Here is a 20907-nt window from a genome sequence, read left to right on the forward strand (position 1 = left end):
TAATCTTTTGTATGAATACATCATAGTTGGTTTATCCATTCTTCTATCAATATACACTGGGTTGTTTCCAGTTTTGGGTTATTGTTAATAAGCTGGTATGACTATTCTTGGACAAGTCTTTTTGTGGGAATATGTTTCCCTTTTGGGGGGATAAATACCTAGGAGTGCAATTTTTGGGTTACAGGGGAGAGTACTAGACGTTTTTCCAAAGTGGGTGAATCAATTTTTGCCCAGGAACAATGTATAAAAGTATCCTTTGTTTAACATTCTCACCAGATTTGGTGTTTCCAGTCTTACCAATTTTAGCCATTAGTGTGGCTATGCAGTGGTACTTTCTTGTGGTTAGTTTGATTTTTAAATTTTATTTATTTCTTATGTAGTCTCTACACCCAATGTGGGGCTCCAGCTTACAACCCCAGGATCAAGAATTGCAGGCTCTACCAACTAAACCAGCCAGGTGCCCCCATTGTGGTAGTTTATTGTACTTTAAATAGCATTTTCTTATATCCTACTTTCCCTATCTAATCACTGTGCACACAGCACTCCCCTCAGCTTTACCAGTTCCCACACACACACCCAGCTTTTTCTGTGTTACTTTAACTTTGTGTTCAGTATTTTATGCCATTGCATTTTTATCTATAGTCCACTCTAGGAGAGAACTATTTTAAAATTGCTGAGCACTGTGGTATCAAGTCATCGAGTTTGGTAAATAGATACTCCTAGCATAGATCAACAGAAATGTTGATCTTCCTACTTGTTTGGTTTGCGGATATTTTTAGAGGGGAGAGGTGACAGGATAACATTTGTGCATAGACTTATATGCACAGGGTATGCACAGATACATAACATAAGTCATTGTTCTTGTCCAGCAACTGTAGATTAGCCATAGTTCAACTCCCTTTATATAATAAATATGAAAGGCAAGATCTTATTAGAAATAGCCAGTGGCACTGAAGTAGTAAAGAATTTGGAGACCAGAATCTACTATTGAAATTTTTGACAATTTGGTAGTTAAGTAAGTTCCTTTGAATGAGTTAGTAGAGTAGCTACCTGAGTTGTAAGTATGGGAAAATCACCAAGGCACTACCACACTTAATTTAGTTTCTTTCAAAAATAAAGTAGTTAAAAAGACTTCTTAGGTGATAAACTTTTTTTTCTCCATTCAGTAGTAATTTGCAATCTTGGCTGCTTGTTTGAACCATCTGGGAGATAGGGGGGCTTTTAAAAGCTTTATTGCCCAGGCTCTACTCCAGAGCAACTAAATTACAGTATCTGTGATAGGACTCAGGCATCAGTAGTTTATAAATTTCCCCCAGTGATTCCAGTGTGCAGCCAAGATCACTAATCGGTGCTAAAGGGAACCCATGAAATAAAATTTTGGGGCATGCGTATGAGTTTTCTTTCTTTGAAACTGCCATGCTGCGTACCAACAAGGATTATTACAGGTTTTTAGATTGGACTTCACTGTTTACAAACTCTGACTTTAGGCAAGTTCCATAGCCTAATGTTTCTGTGATGATTAAATAAGGTCACAATGAAAAGTTTCTAGTGCAATGCAGAGTACAAAGTAGGTCTTTCACAACTATTGGTTTCCTTTTCCTTTAGAAGTGGTATAGGAATAAGTGAGGATTATAAACTATCCTTCTCTGTTAAATTTAGTGCAGCCTTACCTTTCAGGTGTTACTAACAACAAAGCCTTTATATTACATCATCAGCTTGAAAGTTAACACAGGGCTCAATGTACTGAACTCCCTTATCTGGGTGCAGAGATAGACCTCATACTGTTAAAGCCACCAACTGAGCACTGGATACAGTTATCTGATAAAATACACCAAGATAAATACGTTAAATGTGTTGAAGGAATTATACACTTCCTCATCAGAGGGATTTTCTTGCAACTTTTTTCTTTAAAACACGATGATTAAACTCTGTACAAGAAAAAAAGAAGTCTAAACTCTTTAAAAATATTTTGCTATTTTAACCAAACTTGCACTTTGGGGAATATTAATGTCTCTTCTTGGAAGTTGTGGTATACACTACAGTATCTAGAACTGTGCCTTGTATAAAATATGTAGGCATTCATTGAATACTTGCTGAATGAGTGGTCTCATCTGGACCATAAGGAATTATTGACTATTTTTCGTATGCTTTGAAATAAAGCAACAACAGAAGCTTACAAATTGTTTTCATTTTCTAAATATACGTGGTGCCAGTTTCTCTTAAAGAGAAAAGTTTGTACAATGAACTGTTCCCTAATCTTTCTCGTGTGAAATACGTGTCAGAAGTTGAGATCATGACGTGCACATAGGGATGGAAATAACTTAAGTGAGGGAAACGAGTGGGTGAGCACACAGTGGGTGGCAGGTCATTAATTCTGCCCACTCTCAGCTTTTGGCAGCTCTGGAAGAGCAGGCCTAAAAGTTCTTGGGATTCTTGAGTTTAAGCACCGTAAGCAATGGGTGGAGTGCTTAATCCGTTCGAGTGAATGATAAACACTGGGGAAGGCGTGTCTTCCAGCGTTCCACTCCCTTGGGGCTGCGGGTCACGTGAGCAGAAAGTACTTCCCTCTTCCCAGCCTCCGTCTCCTGTAGGCAGTGATTTCAGTCCGAAAGGGGCACAGCAGGGAAGGGGTAGGTAAGGAAAGTAGAGTGGAAGGCGTTGTAAACACTGAACGAGCACGGGATTTCTAACTGTAACAATGCCACACTTTACCGTGACCAAGGTAGAGGACCCAGAGGAGGGGGCAGCAGCTTCGGTCTCCCAAGAGGGGGAGACCAGCTTAGCAGAAATAAAAGCCCTGATTCAGCATTCAGATGAACTAGGTGAGTACTCAGTTTGGGAGCTTTTGGAACCTGTGGGGTCTTTCGTGAAAGAAATGGTGACTAAAATGTTTTTAAAAAATACTGCCTAAGGATCGAGGGAAAGTATTGTGTTTAAGGTGTTTTTCAGTAAACTGTTTCACTCCCTTGTGCATCTGATAACTTTTTTTTTTCCCCATTCTGGTTTGTTTTCCCCACAATGAGTCCTGTGTTCATTACCTACAGGTGAAATTGAATCGGTGGCAGTGGTTGAGAAGAGTTTTCAAGTGAAAAGAAAGGCACAGTAAAAGTCAATTATGCAGAATTTAAATTTTACCTTTTGCTCAGTTTAAAATATATCTGGAAAAGTACATAAAGGGGGAGAGCATGGTTCAGTAGTTTTGTACAGTGGACTCTGCACTTGTGCCTTCTCAGATGATCCAGTGGTTTGCCTCAGTTTACCAGTTAAACATTAATTCAGTAGCAAATGGTCTAAGAATTCTTTAACGAAAGCAGTACAGTAAATCATTATGATGACTAGCATAACATCAGGTTTAGTAAATTTGATGAATGTTATTATCCCTATTATTTTCTCTAAATGGTAATAGTTACAATTGCTGGCAGGATTGTGGTTTTGAATTTTTAAACCATGCAATTAAAATGTTAGTTAATACTGTATTAAAGATAGAAGTAGTTTAAGACCCTTTATTTTTTTAAGTCTATAAATTTCACACACAAAAAAACTCTCATATGTGAGTAAAAGCTAATGGAATAATCTCTCAAAATTTCCTTTAATTTTGTGAATCTAACTTTTCCTTAGCAAGTAACACATCATAATTCCTTCCTGTAAACTATTTACTGTCTTCTGTCTTACCAAGCGATCGTGAATTTTAAAGAATCTCTAACTTAAAAACAAAGGACTGCAAAAATATTCCATTTGTTTATTTTTTCCTTTTAGTGAGAAAATTTACTAGGAGCAGATACGATTTTATGGAAACTATTTGCCAGGTTGTTTTCATTTTGCTGAATAGTCAAGGGTGATAAGTTGGAAGTAAGTTTAGCCTACTTTGAACTTGATTTTCCACAACTTTAGCTCAATGTTAGGTTTTCTTCTCCAGGTTGTGGGTGTTTGAAGTTACACTTTCTTAGTTGCTTACATTTGCTGCCTTTGGATTTTAATCCCTTTGGGCTTTTGGCTTTGCTGTTGTCTTAATTAATTTCACAAGATGTAAACAAGTGAAGTCCATCTATACCTCATTTCACGTCTCGTTTTTTATCTCCTTTCTTCACTACCTCTGCTCTATTATTTCATCTTTACTGGTCCCATCATGTTTGGTGGAATCTGCTTTTCTCAGATTACAACAGTGTTGAAATCATTTAATCTATTAGCAACCACCTGGAATAGCTGTAAAAATTTTTGATAGCAGCCAACTTTGTAATAAGTGACATTGCTAGGCTTAATTTATGTTTTTCCATAGTTATTGCTTTGGGCAAAGAAGTTACAGATATAATCTAACTTGAATTTAATAAGGCTTTTTATTTTGGCGTTTTCCATGACAGCCTGAAAGTGTCCACTTGAATGAACTATTGTTTGGTAAGTGAACTGGGAATATATTATCTAAACTGTATTTTCTTTATTGTAGGGTTAAATTAGAGGGGAAGGAGGGAAACCTATGGTGAAAACTTAATTAAAAGGGTTTTTGTTGTTGTTGTTTTATTTGTTTGCGGGGGGTTGGATTCTAACATTCTTGAGGACAGATGGTGTTTTGGGAGGAGCTGCTTGACATGTAGTAAGTTGCAACCCCTTGTTCTTCTGAGTTAAAAAATCTCCTAAATTGATTGTGGTTTTGTGGCAAGCACTTCTAACACTACCCAGTTTTATAACCACTTTTTAAATGTTTTTCTGTCTGTATCTGTGAGGAGAGAAAAATACGTACTTTAATGTAAATGGGACATATTTAGAAAGCAAATCATTCTTTAAAATGCGTTTTTTCAAAGGTGAGATTTATTTGAATTAGATATATAATTTGAGAGAAAATAGAAATATGAGTATAGACATAATCTAAGCCAATTTTAAGAAGTACATTAATCCCTAGCATGCTAGCTACAAGTCTAGTAGAGCCCTGCTTTTTTTTTTTTTAATTTTTGTTTTTAACTTTTTTTATTTTTTTATTTTTTTTGAGAGAAAGAGAGTATGAGTGGGCGAGGCACAGAGAGGGAGAGAGGCACAGAATCTGAACCAGGCTCCATCCAGGCTCTGAGCTGTCAGCATAGAGGCCGAGGTGAGGCTCAAACTCAAAGGCGGTGAGATCATGACCTGAGCTGAAGTCACTTAACCAACTGAGCCACCCGGGCGCTCCTGCTTAATTGGTTTTGAAGGGAAACTCAGACATTCCTAACTAACATCCCTTTCTTGAGTGCTTTCCTCCTTCCCTAACCAGATTAAGTGCCCCATCCTATGCTTTCTCAGCAACTTGTCCGTAGAACCACATCTGTATTACAATGACCTGTTACACTGGTCTCTCTTCCCCCAGTAGACGAACTGTACAGCTCCTGGAAGATAGAGACTGGTCAGACATTTTTGTATTTTCAGTCCAGGTGAATTGCACATAAGAGGCTATTCGGTGAATAGACTTTTTTTTCCCTGCCTTTTTAATTCACCAAACACCTGTTCAGTGCAAATGTCATGCCAGGTGTTGTACATTCTTCTTAAGACTACAAATGCATAGGAAGTATAAGTTCCCCACCAAAGGCAGCAGAATGGCTTTGGAGCCAGGGACCTGCCTTTGAATCCCAGTCCTACTAATTATTACTAATTAAAAGTAGTGATAATTTGTATTAATTATTATTTGAGTGACTTTGGGCAAGTTATTTAATTTCTCTAAGTTAACTTTGCTCTTAGATAAAACAAAAGGAATAACAGTACCCATTTTATGTGGTAGTTGTGAATTACATGGGAAAACAAATATAAAACACTCCATGTGTGACACAGCATTCAAAAATAAGAGCCACCTATTACTTACTGTGATTGGTCATTTAATAAGAACAAAAGAAACAGCTTTGAGTACCAGATGATGGAGAGAATAATAATATTGCCTACAGGGGACCGTAGATGGGTATTTCAGAGCATAGGGACATAACTGATTCTTTAAGGGAGATCTAGAGAAGATGACAGATAATAGTAAAAAAATAGCAGGAATGAGAGGAAGGTATACAGCCTGTTCAAAACAAAAGTTTAAGACAGCACGTTGGACATATGGTGAAGAGGACTAAGAGATGAGGCTACTTAATAAAGGATTATCAGTTTCATCTTCTCACTCTGTGGGAATAATGGGAGTTAATGCCTTTTCAGAGCTAAACCGAGGCTGTCTGTGGATAATAAGTACTTGCCTTGAGCTACATGGGAGTAGTAGCAGAGCCATTGTTCAAACTTCTAAATATTATGTGCTTCTCATCACACAATGATGGGAAGTCATTATTTTTTAAGAGTAAGTTACTTTATATCTTAATGTTTATTTGTCCACAGGATTTCATGTTATCAGATCTGTGATGGGTTTTATAGGAACAGTGTAATTGAATTTTACTGTTTATTACATTTATTTAATCAGGTATAAATGTTTCATCTATTCATGTATTTAAATGTTTACTGAGTTTGTTAAAGTGTTTCTGTGAGATAACTGTTCTTTCCCTCACTCTTCAGATCTTCTTATATTGTCTGGATTAGGCAGATTTCAGCTACTGGATTTACCTTCACTTGATATATACACAGATAGCAGAATGGAAAGTTTCTCCTTTCTTTGAAGTAGGATTCTAAGGAAATTTTCAGAAACAGACCTGTAACAGAAAAGAAAGGAACCTATATTGGTAATCAATAGCATGTCCAGATGTTAACTGTCAAGTAATCCAAATGGTATGAAAGCATACTATGAGAGAGGTTGTGTTGTATAGAATTTATATTTTATTAACCCACAAGGTGTTAGACTGCTCTTAGTTCTACCTGTTACCCATGAAAGCTTATGTTCTAAAGATGATAGGACTACTTTCTTTTACTGACTAACATTGAAATAGGTTGAAATAGACAACTAAAGAGTTTCTTTGTATTGATTAAAAAAAATCTTTAGGGACACCTGGTTAGCTCAGTCAGTAGAGCCTATGACTCTTGATCTCAGGGTTATGAGGTCAAGCCCTATGCTGGGTGTCAAACCTACTTAAAATTAAAAATTAAATCTTTTCTGTAGTAAAGAATTAAAGCTTTTTTGTGTGTGTCCTTTTAACTATTTACATGGGGCTTTTACAAACCCATCTAACAAAGATTCACATGTGCTGTCTTAAAATCTGAGGTTCAAAAGTTTATCCTTTTATCTAAAAAAAATTTTTTTTTGAGAGAGTGCATGAGCAGGAGCAGGGCAGGGGCACAGGGAGAGAGAGAATCTTAAGCAAGCTCTACACCTAGCACAGAGCCTGATGGGGGGATTGATCTCATTATCTTGAGATCACCGTAGCCGAAATCAAGAGTTAGATGGTTAACTGAGCCACCCACGCACTCCTCAAAAGTTAATCCTTAAAGGTGACTCAGCGAGACATGTTTTTCTGCCTCCCTTCCTACCCCCTTGTATTCCATCATTGCCAGAAAGAACACCTCCCTGGAATACTTTACCAGTTCTTTTTACTATGTATTTTTATGCTGTATCTAAGACCTTAATACAAGAAAAGAAATTTGATTCTGAATTCTTTCAGCTTTTTTACATCTTAAAACTTTGTTTAGATTGTTAACCCTTCTTTATATTATACTCTGACAATATTGAACTCTTTCATTCTCTATTTCAATACTCTTATCTCCAGGTTTTTAGACTCTTTCCCAAAATTTCCTTAGTGCCCAATCCTCTGTGTGTCATCTGCTATGTTTGCCCAACAGGGAATATACCAGAATGGAACTGATTTAATTCTATAAAGATAAAATTTCTCCAAAACATCTATACATTATTATTGCTTAATATTCTTATAATCTATACTCAAATCAGCATTTACTTTAGGATTATAAAAGTGTGAAGTGTAGTTGTAGAATATGGTAAAATACTCGAAGTTTTCAAATTTCAGACTGAATTTGGACATTTGGCATAGGTTACAAAAATAGACTGTAAGCTGATAAACTTTAAACACTTTAGCATTCTTGGTTTTGCCAGGTTGAAAGAGGCAGTGGTTTTACATTATAAAATATCATCAACATTATATTTGTAATTGTTGAGCACCTGTTGTGTGCTAAGTGTGCTGGAAATATTGGTTTATTTAATCCTCACAACAGCCAGGCTAGGCAATCATTATCACCGCTGTATAGATGAGGGAATTTAGGTGCCAAGAAATTAGATAGACTGTGTAAGTGATAGACGGGGAATTCAGACTAGGATTTCTCTGACTCAAAAGCCTTTTTTCTTTTCCCCACACCACATTGTCCCTCTACTTTAAGCAGACACATAATTATTTATGTTTTCTGAACTAGAGTGCTCTATTTTCTCAGTAGTTCCGAATTCTTGTTAGGTTCTAATTCTTTCCTTTGTGTAGTTCTCAAAATTAATGGAAAGTTACTTGCTGCTTCTGCCTTTTCATGTGTTGGATTTTTTTTTTTAATTTGGTATAGAATATTTCTAAATGTAGAATACCGTTACAAATGATGCTAAAAATTGAGAAGTCTGAACAAACAAGGAACCTGGTTTACTCTGACAATCCTTTACTGTTTCTCCACTCCTCAGATTTCTAGTGAGATATACATTCATCAGTGAGATAGGAATAAAGGCTTCATTAAAAACTAAATGTTAATGATGGGCATGCGGAGTAAGTGAAATAGTTTTAATATAACTTTTTTAAATTTATTTTTGAGAGAGACAGAGACAGAGCAGGGGAGGGTCAGAGAGAAAGGGAGATGCAGAATCTGAAGCAGGCTTCAGGCTCTGAGCTAGCTGTCAGCACAGAGTCTGATGTGGGGCTTGAACCCATGAACTGTGAGATCATGACCTTAGCTGAAGCTGGACGCTTAACCGACTGAGACACACAGGTGCCCCATTAGTGTAACTTTTAAGAATAAATATACTACTGAATGTATGAAAGATGTGTTTATTTTAGTGTATTAGAAAAAGTTACATTTTGGGACGCCTGGGTGGCTCAGTCAGTTTAAGTGTCCAACTCATGATCTCATGGCTTGTGAGTTCAACCCCATGTTGGGCTCTGTGCTGACAGCTCAGAACCTGGAGTCTGCTTCCAATTCTGTGTCTCCCCCCCTCTCTCTCTGCCTCTCCCCTGCTTACTCTGTCTTTCTCTTTCTCTCTCTCTCTCTCTCCAAAATAAGTAAACATTAAAAAAAAGTCTCAATAAAGAAAATACTAATACAGGTAGAATGTAGTAGAGATTGGCTATGGTTGCATGAATAGTATAAATGATTTTAATCTATTCCAAGCCCTCATTTAGTGAATTAGATTTCCTTTCCTTTCCTGTGGGTTCTTTCCACTGTAACACCTAGTCTTTTGGTGACAAGAGATTTTTTTTAGTTTAGTTTATTTATTTTGAGAGAGAGAGAGAGAGAGAGAGAGGAAGGGAGCACAAGCAGGGGAGGCACAGAAGGAGAGGGAGAGAGAGAATCCCAAGCAGGCTCCCCAATGTCGGTGTGGAGCCTGACTTGGAGCTTGAACTCAGGAAACATGAGATCATGACCTGAGATGAAATCAGAGGCTTAATGGACTGAGCCACCCAGGTGCCCCTGGTGACAAGAGATTTTGATGGTCATTGTAAGAATAGTGAGGGGTGCCTTCGTGGTTCAGTTGGTTGAGTATCTAACTCTGGCTCGGGTCATGATCTCACAGTTTGTGAGTTTGAACCCCACATTGGGCTCTGCATTACAGCATAAAACCTGCTTAGAATCTCTGCCTCTCCTGGCTTGTGCTCTAGCTCTCTCTCAAAAAATAAATTAACTTAAAAAAAAAAAAAGAATGGTGAAAAAGCATTCTTTTCAAAAGCTGTCTATCTCTTTTCCCTTCTCACTGCCTTTGTTCATAGATTTTTCATCTGAACTCTCTTCTCCTCTGCCATCTGCTTCCTGTCTACTACAAAAATTGTGTAAGCCCACATCTTCTCAAGACGAGGCTCATACTCATTTCTTCCAAGATGAATTGCCTGATCTTCTACCGCAGCTTTAATTATTGTGTCAATCCACATTGAGCAGCACATATACTTTGCAGTGTGGCCCAAACTTGGAATAGCTTTGTAATTGTGTCTGTATCTCTTCAGGTGTATTGCGAATGATATGAAGGGTAGGGATAGTGTAAAATTATATATTGAAAATTACGTATTTTTATTTTATTATGGAAAATTTCAAACCCACAAAAGCTCAGTGACTTTCTGTTCATACCTCTTCTCTGTTGGTGTTTTACTTTACTTTCAGATGTTCTTTATACTTGGGGATATCATCTCTTTGTGATATAAATTGCAAATATTTTTCCCAGCCAGTATTTTTTCTAAAGTTTTTTTTAATGTTTATTTATTTATTTAGAGTGAGAGAGAGAATCCCAGGCAGGTTCCATGCTCAGCACAGAGCCCAACGCAGGGCTTGATTTGATCTCACAACTGTGAGATCGTCACCTGAGCTGAAATCAAGAGTCAGATGCTTAACCATCAGAGCCACCCAGGCACCCCTCTTTTAAAAGTTTATTGAGGTATAATTAATGTAAAATAGACTGCACATATTTAAAGTGTACATTTTGATGAGTTTTGACATCTGTATATACTTCCTGAAACAGTTATAATCAAGATAGTAAACATTTCCATTGCCTCTGAAAGTTTCCTTGTGTCCTTTTGTAAACCATTCACCTAATTCTTTGCCTGGTCCCCAGGAAACCGCTGATCTGCTTTCCGTCACTGTGCATTAATTTGCATTTCCTAGAATTTTATATGAATGGAATCATAAAGTATGTACTGTCTTTTGTCTGGCTTTTATATAACAGTTATTTTTGCAATTCACCCACCTAGTCAATATCTTTTACATTCAGGTAACATTAAGATCTTTCTTATTTCTCAGAGCTTAACATAAGGGCTGTAGTTGAAAATGATAGAACCCACAGATTTTGGACCTAATAGAGGCTTTTAAAATTTTTGACCTATTTTACAGGATTTGACTTTTTTGTATTAGTCTGTAAACAGAGCTTCCTTTTCAGGGTGGGTTCTGGGAAGGTGAAATCTCACTGTCCCTCTGTTACCGACTCCAGCCTGTATCTGCCTTGTTTGAGCCAAATGGCCCCTGGATCCAGTGAATAGTTAGACATAAGTGGGGCCTGGGCTCTGTGGGAGCTCTGTCAGGGAGGGATGGCACAGGACTTGCTCCTCAGGGCTGGTCAAGAGCCTTAGGGTGAAGATAACAATGTCAGATCCAGGAAGGAGCTTGGTTTGGTAGAGATCCATGGACTCCTGGAGGAGAGAAGAAAGGGACAGAACCGGGGGACTGATATCTCTCTGTCTCTGAAAGTTGGGAGGCTTCCTTGTGGGCCTCCACAAGGCTGTCAGCTTGCCCGTTGGACTGTCTACCTATGAGCATAGAGCCTGCTTTGTCTGTCTATTCTCTTGAGACTGCTACCACTTACTTGTGGTCCTCCAACAACGAAACCTAAGCCCCTCTGAGATAATAAAGGAAAAGAACCGTGTAGGGAAGCCAGGCAACCGAAGGAGAAAAATCACTTAGAATAAACAATGTGGTAGACTAGCTAAAGAAAAATGCTGGGGGAGACAGTAACTTGAATAATAGGAGCATTTAAGGAAGTTCAAGTGAAGTATAAAAAAGACTTTATAGAGCAAAATATATGATTTCGCAGCTAAGTACTTATTATAATGTGACTCTCAATCCATGTACAGATACTTTTTAATATACTGTCTCCACTAAAATGTAAGCATTGTAAGGGTAGGAACTCTTACTTTTGCATACATTGCTAATCTGTTGTCAACACCCAATGCCTAGAACACTGTCTTGCACATGGTAAGCACACAGTACATAATTACTGAATAAAGGAATAAGTGAATATGATCACTTATTGGCCTGGAAGATCAAGTGGAAGAAATATTTCATAGCACAGAGCCAAAAATACAAAAGATTGTAAAAAAAAAAAAAAAAGGATAAATTTGGAGGGAGATTCAGAGCACCTAATGTGGCTTATATTAGTTCCAGAAAAAGGAGTGAATGGAAGAGAAGCAATAATTAAACAAATAGAAAGAAATTTCCCGAGTTAGAGACTTCAACATGCAGAAAGTAGTTCCAGGGAAGATCAGTGATAAAAACACACTCAGGGTTATCCTGATAAATTTTTTGATCTCCATCAATTCATTTCCGAGGCTTACAGATAAAAAGGATGATATACCTATGAAGTGTCAGACTGGTATCATAATTCTAAACCACAGAACTGGAAATTAGGAGACAGTGGAAGGGTATCCACAGATCACCAAGAAAAAAAAGACTATTAATCCCAAATCCTTATTTCCAGTGAAGATATCCCCACTACTAGGGGGAAATGAGTTACATAGTATGAGAAAATTTAGAAAGTATGTTACCACTTTAACTCCTCTGAGAATGTTTAAGAAAGGTTTTTAACCAAATAAATGAGTCCGAACAGAGATCACAGGGTGAAAGGAATAGAAATAGTACAATGACAGACTCCTGGGAATGTGTTGTATAAATTATAACCAAAAGGGACATACTTCAGGGGACAATAATTATATTGTAGAAGTACTAAATGAGTCAAAGCAAAACCTCAGAATTGTTGGGGGGTAGTAAAGAGGCAAAAGCTTTCCACGTAGAGATGAGGAGATGAACAAATGCCAAGAGGCGCATGTAAAGCTGTTCAGTATCATTAGTCGTCAGGGAAAGGCACATCAAAACCACAGTGAGATACCACTTCACATCCACGAGGATGGCTCTAATAAAACGGTGGACAATAACAAGTGTTGACAAGGATGTGAAAAAACTGAAGTATTCATATACTTATGGTGGGAACATAAAATGGTGTAGACACTTTGGAAAACAGATTGGCAGTTCCACAAAAAGAAATAGAGTTCCCATATGGCCCAGTGATTCTATTCCTAAATATATACCCAAAAGCAATGAGACTATGTATATGCCCAAAATCTTGTATGGGGTTGTTCATAGCAGCATTATTCACAATAGCCAAGAAGAGAGAGAGAGAGAAATAACCCAAATGTCCACTAACTGATGAATTGATTAAATAAATAAAATGTGGTATATCCACATAATGGAATATTATTTGGCAATAAAAATCAGATGAAGTACTGATACATCCCACAGTATGGGTGAACCTTGAAAACATTACGTGAAGTGGAAGAAGACAGTCACAAAAGACCACATAGAATTCCATTTATATGAGATGTCCAGAATAGGCAAATTTAGGAAACAGAAAGTAGATTAGTGGTAGCTTTAGGCTGAGTAAGGTGGGGGAATGAGATGGAGATTACTCATGGGTATGGGGACTGAAATGTACAATTAGATTGTGATGATACTTGCACAACAGTGTGAACATATTAACATTGGATTGAGCCCTTAATGGGTGTATTTCATGGCATGTAAGTCATATCTCAATAAAACTTAAAAAATTTTAATGTTTATTTTTGAGAGAAAAACTGAATGTGGGTGGGGGAGGGACAGAGAGCAAGGGGAACACAGAATTTGAAGCAAGTTCCAGGCTCCTCGCTGTCAGCACAGAGCCAGATATGTGGCTCAGCCCATAAACTGTGAGATCGTGACCTGAGCTGAAGTTGGACACTTACTGACTGAGCCACCCAGGCCCCCCCTCAATAAAACTTTGTAAATAAAGGGACGAAGTACCAATACATGCAGAACTTGCAGGAATCTCCAAGGCTTTATGCAGAAAGAAAGAAGCCAGTCTCAAACAATTATATACCATAAGATAACATTTATGTACTTATTTAATTATGGACACATTTATTAATAAAACATGTTTGTGTGCCTGTGTTTATTCACATACACACTAAAAACAGTGTTTCTTAAAATGTCAATATACAACATTTACAGCAGTTTCCATTTTAACTTTATGTTTGAAAAATTTAGTCCGCATAACACATATTTTTAACTCCTTAGTTCTTAGCTCCTTAGAATTTGAGTGTTTGTGTCAATTTCTTACCCTCCTTGTTAAAGAAGTAATCTATATGGTTAGGCTTGGTCTTCCAATACCATCTTTTAAAATGAAGGAAACATGAAATATGTTTTTCTAGAGTGAAATAATTTGGGTCATCCACAATGCCAAAGACGGGTATAAGGTATCAAGAGTCTTCTTGAATGTTGGCAACAATCCCCAAATCCTAAGTAAGGATTATTTTTTGGTGAGATTTTCTGTTTTATTAACTATGTAAGTTCTGCCGTCTTTGTGGGTTTGGCCCAGGAAACCATCTTTCTGTGATACTGTGGGCTTTTACTAAATCTGCTTTCTGCTGTTATGCCTGCTGTCTCCCAACTTTTATTGGGTGTTAAGATCACAACTCTCTTCATAGATGAGTTCTTCAGCTTCTGGTGGATTTACTCCTATAAACATATTTCCTCAAGGGTCTCTATTAATCTAATGCTTATAGTTAGCATACACATCAGAATTAGAAGGATATTCTTGATAAGCATCCTGCGTTGGTGCCGGATCTGCCTGTCTAACCTGCCCGTCTCCTGCCACATCTTCTGCCTCTTAGAGCCCATTCCCCCCCCCCCCCCCCCCCCGGGCCATTAGTTTCACCTCTGCCAACCTCAGGCTGTCCCATCTCTGCACCACAGCAGGCCCCTGCTGCAAGGGTTGAGCTTGAAGGGCCTCAAGTCAGGATCAGACTTGACGGGTCCTGGTTCTTGGTCTGCTCCTGTGTCAGCTACTTGCCTGCCAGCTGCTGTGGTCTTGCCATCTCTCTTTAAACCAAGTCTGATGCATCAGAGGAAGACTGCTAAATGAATTCCTCTATGTTTTTTCAGGGCTTGGGTAAAGTGTTCTCTGCTCCCATTGACTCTGCATTGTTACTACTTCCCATCTTCCTTACGTTTCTTACCATAGTGTCTAGATTGGTTGGGAAACACTGCATTATAGCATTGCAGCCATAGTTCATTCAATGATTTTTTTTCTGTTTCTCTCCGTGGTTGCACCTTGTTCTGGTTATTGTTATTTCTAGGACCTGATCTCAGTTCCTTTCTCTTTACATTGACGTTTAGGAAATTGAATCCTTTTATCTCAACTCTGTGTTTTTATGATGACTTTAAAATTTTTATTTCTGTCGTTAACTTTTTATTGTAACTAGTTCTGAATTTCTATCTCTGGATATTTTTCTTTGAAATCAGTTCATCATCAGTCAATTGGCGAACATATATTGAGTATTTTATAGCATGTACAAAGCTTTATGTTACAAAAAGCTGTAACTGTCACAGTAACATGAAAACAAAGTTCTTGCCCTCAAAGCACTTAAAATGGGCAGATAGGACTCTGCCCCTGCCCATCCCCCAACCCCCAACTGTCAACCTTCAACCCTAGATTGCCTCTCTGGGCCTCCTCTCATTCTCTTTTCTTTAAAAACTTTTTTTTTCATTGAGTTTTTACTCTCATTCTTAATCTTGGCAGCTGTGTCGCTGGGGTGGGACACAGGGGTGGTTACCTCACAGCTATGAAGATTGGTGCCACCAAAAATTACCCTTTCCAACTTCAACTGTACTGTTAACACTACTCAAAATTCTTCTAGTTAGCCTCCTTTCTCTCAAGTGCCTCACAAAATTTAAAATGCTTGTTAAGCCCCCAGTCCTCCATTCTCTTTTATTGAGCATATGACTGAATGTCTATGTCACAGAGTAAACTGTATTTCCCAAACGCCTCTTGCCAGCATCCATATTGACACCTGTTCTTTACTTTTCTCCTCACTTAATGCTCATCTGTACACCTGTGCTCTAGAACCTTTCTTGCCCCCCTCTCCTGTGTTTTCTACCATATTTACTCTTTTCCCTCAATGTATTAAAACAGTCTCTCTCCCCCTGCCTCTCCCTCTCCCTTTCTTTCCTCCTCTTTTCCCTTCACCACGTGTTACTCTTTTAGTCTCCCAAATATTTCTCAGATCAGTCCCTTTCTCCCCATCTTCCTTGCCACTACATTAGGTCAAGATAGTTCATTGTCACTTTTTGTCTAGCCTCCTAAAGCCATCCGTATAGTAGCTACCATCCTTTTATTCACCCATTTAAAACTGTGTATTGTCTCCCAGTTGCCTGCATAATAAAGTCTATTCTGCCTAGCAGGTCATATATGTACCTTCATGATTTAGAACCTTCTAACTTCAGATTTTTTTTAATGTTTACTTATTTTCAAAGGAGAGAGACAGAGACAGATCATGAGTGGGGGAGGGGCAGAGAGAGAGGGAGACACAGAATCTGAAGCAGGCTCCAGGCTCTGAGCTGTCAGCACAGAGCCCAACGTGGGGCTCAAACTCATAGACCACAAGATCATGACCTGAGCCAAAGTTGGACACCTAACATACTGAGCCACCTAGGAGACCCTAGAACATTCCAACTGAACAGCCTTCTTAAGACTGAGTTCAAACTTCACTTCTTTCTTAATGGCTTCTCCATTACATTCTTGAGAGATTGTAATGTATTATACACACACTCATATCTCTTTGTACCTGTGCTATAAATCCCTAAGGGTAGTATAGTGTTCTGTTCTTTTTTTATCCCCCGGTACCTGTCATATAGTCTTGACACTTACAGGTGCTTAGTAAATATTCTTTGAGTTAATAGGTTGATTAATGAAAAGATCATACACGACAGTATATGCCCAACAGCTCAGAAGAGCATTAAATCTGATAGAAAATAAAACCTCAGGGTAGATGTAAGCCAAGAAGCATTTGAATTGGCCCTTGGAAGGATGTAGAGGTCAGGGAAGTAGAAAAGAAAGAAAAAAAAATTTTAGTGGAAGATTGATTTAATCAAAGATGTGTGTTTCCAGAATCAAGGCTCACAAGCATTCCAGCGTGTGGAGCAGAGGATTCATGATGAAGAACAGCAGATGATAAGATTAGAGAGAAGTAAGATAACGTTAGGTTATAAAGGGACCTGAAAGCTATGGTGAGGTTTTTGGAGCTCATCCTGTAAGCCAAACAAGTAAACCAGTGTCTCTCTATTGGTATTTATTTATTATTTAAAGAAATTTTTTTATTTTTATTTTTATTTTTATGTCTTTATTTTAAGAGACAGAAGGGCAGAGTGAGTCGGGGAGGGGCAGAGAGAGGGAGACACAGAATCAGAAGCAGACTCCATCCAAGCTCTGAGCTTTCAGCACAGAGCCCGACACAGGGCTTGAACCCACGGACTGTGAGATCATGACCTGAACCGAAGTCAGAAGCCCACCTGACTGATCCAGCCAGGCGCCCCTTTGTACTGGTATTTAAACCAGTAGCTCTGCCACTGCTACCCTCACACCTGGGCTGAGAATTCCCAGTAGGAAGGAGGCAGAATCTCCGAAGGCGGCCCTTTCCTTTCCTTGGAGGGACTAGAACCAGTACCGCACACGTTATGTCTGGATATAAATGAGTGACAATGATCATTTCTTCACAGAATAGTGACTCCGGGCACAATCTTTAGGAGATCTTTGAAAGTGTTTTGGCTTTAAATCAAGTGAAGCAACCTGATAACGGCAGAATTTTAGGATTATTAATATGAAGGAAAATTGAAGCTGGGAGAATTGGTGGCAGGGGGAATAACTGATAATTGAAATAAGCTATTTCATTGGTCTGGACTAGAAAGGATGAGACTTTAACCGATGGCAGTGCAATGAAAGAGATTGGCAAAAAGCCACAATTGACTGGATTTTTGGGGAATGAGGGAAGGGGAAGAGTAGAAAGTTGGAAACACCTATGCTGACCAGTTCTTACCCACTTTTTTTTCCTTTGGTCAGTGACAACAACCTTCTTCTTTCCTGTCAATTTATGTGGATGTTATATATTCAGTACAATATATTTGTACATATTATATTGTAGACTAATATATTCTGTATCATATGTTATACACCTAATCTTATTTAAAGGTATATTATTAGGTTAATAGTTCAAATTTATCTCTAGAGCTTCTCCATTAGCTATGTCCTGCTAATCCCTCTGTCTAGAATGTCTCTCTTTTGGGGCGCTTGGGTGGCTCAGTCGGTTAAGCCTCCGGCTTCGGCTCAGGTCAGATCTCATGTTCGTGGGTTCAAGCCCTGCGTCAGGCTCTGTGCTGACAGCTAGCTCAGAGCCTGGAGCCTGCCTCAGATTCTGTGTCTCCTTCTCTCTCTGCCCCTCCCCCTCTCATGCTCTGTCTCTCTCTGTATCAAAAATAAATAAAACATTAAAAAAAAATAGAATGTCTCTCTTTCATTTCTCTCACCCTTTTGCTTTTTGATAAACTGTCCATTCTTTAAGATTTAACTCAGTTATTTCCTTTACACTACCCCTGACCGCTTTATTTTGTTTTCTTTCCTTTTTGATTCCCACAGTATTTGTATCTATACTACAACAGTTATTTGTATTGTTTCATAATTGTTTGCATAACTCCTCTCCAAACTTCTTGAGAAGAAAGGCTCATCACTCTTTTGATATCTGTAGTGCCTAGCATAGTACCTGATATATAGTAGGTGAATTTCAGAGTATTGGTTGAATTAATAACAACAGCTATTCATTATTGCTATCCTTTTTAAAAAAATTTTTTTAATGTTTATTTATTTTTGAGAGAGAGAGCGCGCATGCGCACAAGTAGGAGAGGGGCAGAGAGAGGGAGACACAGTCTGAAGCAGGCTCCAGGCTCCATGCTGTCAGCTTTGCCAACTGAGCCATCCAGGCGCCCCTCATTATTGCTATCCTAGAGACCATGTTAGAGATGGCTTTTAGTACATGGATACATTACAGTGGTCTGATAACAGTTATGCCTGCCTATCTCTAATGATTTGGCATTCATTTCCTTGCCTTAAACACTGCTTTCGTTTTGAGACTTCTATGTAGAGAATTTCAGTTGTTTTCCATCTGCTTTAGACCACCAAGACTCGCTGATATGACCCAGCCCAAAGCGGATCATCCCAGACACATGCCGCATGTTTATTTTACTCCTGTGATTTTGAGTTCTCCATGATTGTTTTTTAGAGTTTATTTATTTATTTTGAGAGAGACAGACACAGCATGAGACGGGGAGGTACAGAGAGAGAGGGGGAGAGAGAGAATCCCAGGCACTATAGTGTAGAGGCCGATGAAGGACTCAGACCCACGAAACCACGAGATCATGACCTGAGCCGAAACCAGGAGTCAGACGCTTAACCAACGGAGCCACCCAGACGCCCAGGGTTCTCTGTGATTTTTAAAGTTTTTAAAAGCTCTATGTAAAGTGCATACTTCCTCAATCTGTGTTGCTCCTCTAATTTCTTTGGACCCTTAACAGCACTAAAGACTATACCCCAGATTACTGGTTTTACTGTACTTAGGCAAATCATTCCAGCGTTCTCTGAGCTAGTTTCTCCTGGAACCTGGGAATAATTCTTCCTCACAGGGTTGCTGTGATTTGGTGTGCTGACAGTAGAAAATATTCCCTAAATGGAGTCATTTAGAGATTGTCTTTCTAATGTTTCCATTTTTATGTATCATCCTTGCATTTATTTAATGTTTTTTCTTAAATCGAATCACTGATTTTCTAGTTTCCTTTACAAAAGGAACTTTATCACTAGATGAAATACCAGTGTGCTTGCCACTCTATAAATAGAGAATAAACTAAAAATAGGTACAATATGTCATTAATCTTGCTGGATACTGTTGCCAAGCAGAGGCTCTCAGCCTGTGGAAAAAAAGACATCGAGGAGAGAGTTGCATCTTACTGGGATAAGTTATTGTTTATTCAAATAGGAGTCCTATTAAGTACCGCTGTACTGCAAAATGTTTAAAGTGTTAAGAGATATCCCTAGCTGCCTAAATTCTAATTTAATCACAATTATTTCTCTTAAGGATCATTTCATGGCCCATCTAAATTTCCTTTATTATTTTTATTATTAGTATTTTTTCTTATTTTAGAGAGAGAGTGCAAGTGTGGGAGAGGAACAAAGGGGAGAGAGGGAATCTGGAGTGGGCTCCATGCTGGGCATGGATGCAGGGCTCTACCTCACAGCCCTGGGATCATGACCTGAGCCAAAATCAAGAGCCGGACACTCAACCAACTGAGCCACCCAGGGGCTCCATCATCTCAGTTTTCTTACTAGTTACAATTTAATGAGTATCTACCATCTGTGATCCTCACAATAATTTTCTGTGGTGTAGTATTCCTGTTGCATAGATAGTAAATTACAGCTAAGGAATATTAAATCATTTTGGCAACTACATGAACAGCATATACAGAGCTAGGATTGCACCTGAGCTTCATCTGCTTCCAGATCCTGTGTTCTCCTTTCACTGTGCCTTGAGTTTGGTCCAGAACAGCTGCACAGCTGTCACAGCGTGCCTCCTCTCACCCACTCCACTCGTGATCACCGTCATCACTCTTCTCCCAGTCTCCCACAGCTCAGGAAACGCCATCTCTGTTCGTCTCATTGCTCTTGGAAAAAATTTTGACTCCTTTCTTCCCACCCCTCCCCCTACCATCTATACTCCATCAGTATGTTAACCTTGTGAACGCTTGCTTTAAAAAATACGCAGCTTCTGACCACTCCTCAGCAGCTCTGATACCCCTGACCTGATCCAGCCTGCCATTACCTTTCTTGGGCCATTGCAAAAGTCCTCTATTTCCACTTCCTCACTTGCCTCCTGCAGTCTGTTCTCCAGACAACAGTTAGACTGATCATGTTAAAGCATAACTCAAAACCTCAATGGCTTCCTAGGTCATGTAAAGTAAAACACAAAGTCCGTACTGTGTCCTACAAGGTTCCATGTGATCTGTGCCTACTTCTCCACCACATACACCCATCTCATCCCATGTCCTATCACTTTTACTCTGCTGTTCCCTTTGGTAACCTGGCCACCTTGCTGTTGAACATGTAACATCATGCACCTGCTTCAGGATATTTGCACTAACAACATCCTCTGCCTGGAATGTTCTTCC

The 20907-nt window shown here is 38.7% G+C and overlaps 1 protein-coding gene across 5 annotated transcripts in view; it reads left to right on the plus strand.

Annotated features, from left to right (window-relative positions):
* Positions 1-20907, plus strand: part of SLC12A6 (solute carrier family 12 member 6) — an 86737-nt gene that overhangs the window by 17767 nt on the left and 48063 nt on the right. Inside the window, exon 1 of one of the 5 annotated variants that reach the window (XM_029952627.1) lies at positions 2634-2822. The exons of the other annotated variants lie outside the window; for them this stretch is intronic. Within the exon in view, the coding sequence (XP_029808487.1) occupies positions 2699-2822 (124 nt within the window). The 5' untranslated portion in view covers positions 2634-2698. Of the gene's footprint in view, positions 1-2633; positions 2823-20907 lie in introns of those variants that run through there. 5 annotated transcript variants of the gene reach the window in all.

This window comes from Suricata suricatta, chromosome 9 (genome assembly GCF_006229205.1).
Source record: "Suricata suricatta isolate VVHF042 chromosome 9, meerkat_22Aug2017_6uvM2_HiC, whole genome shotgun sequence".
NCBI lineage: Eukaryota > Metazoa > Chordata > Mammalia > Carnivora > Herpestidae > Suricata > Suricata suricatta.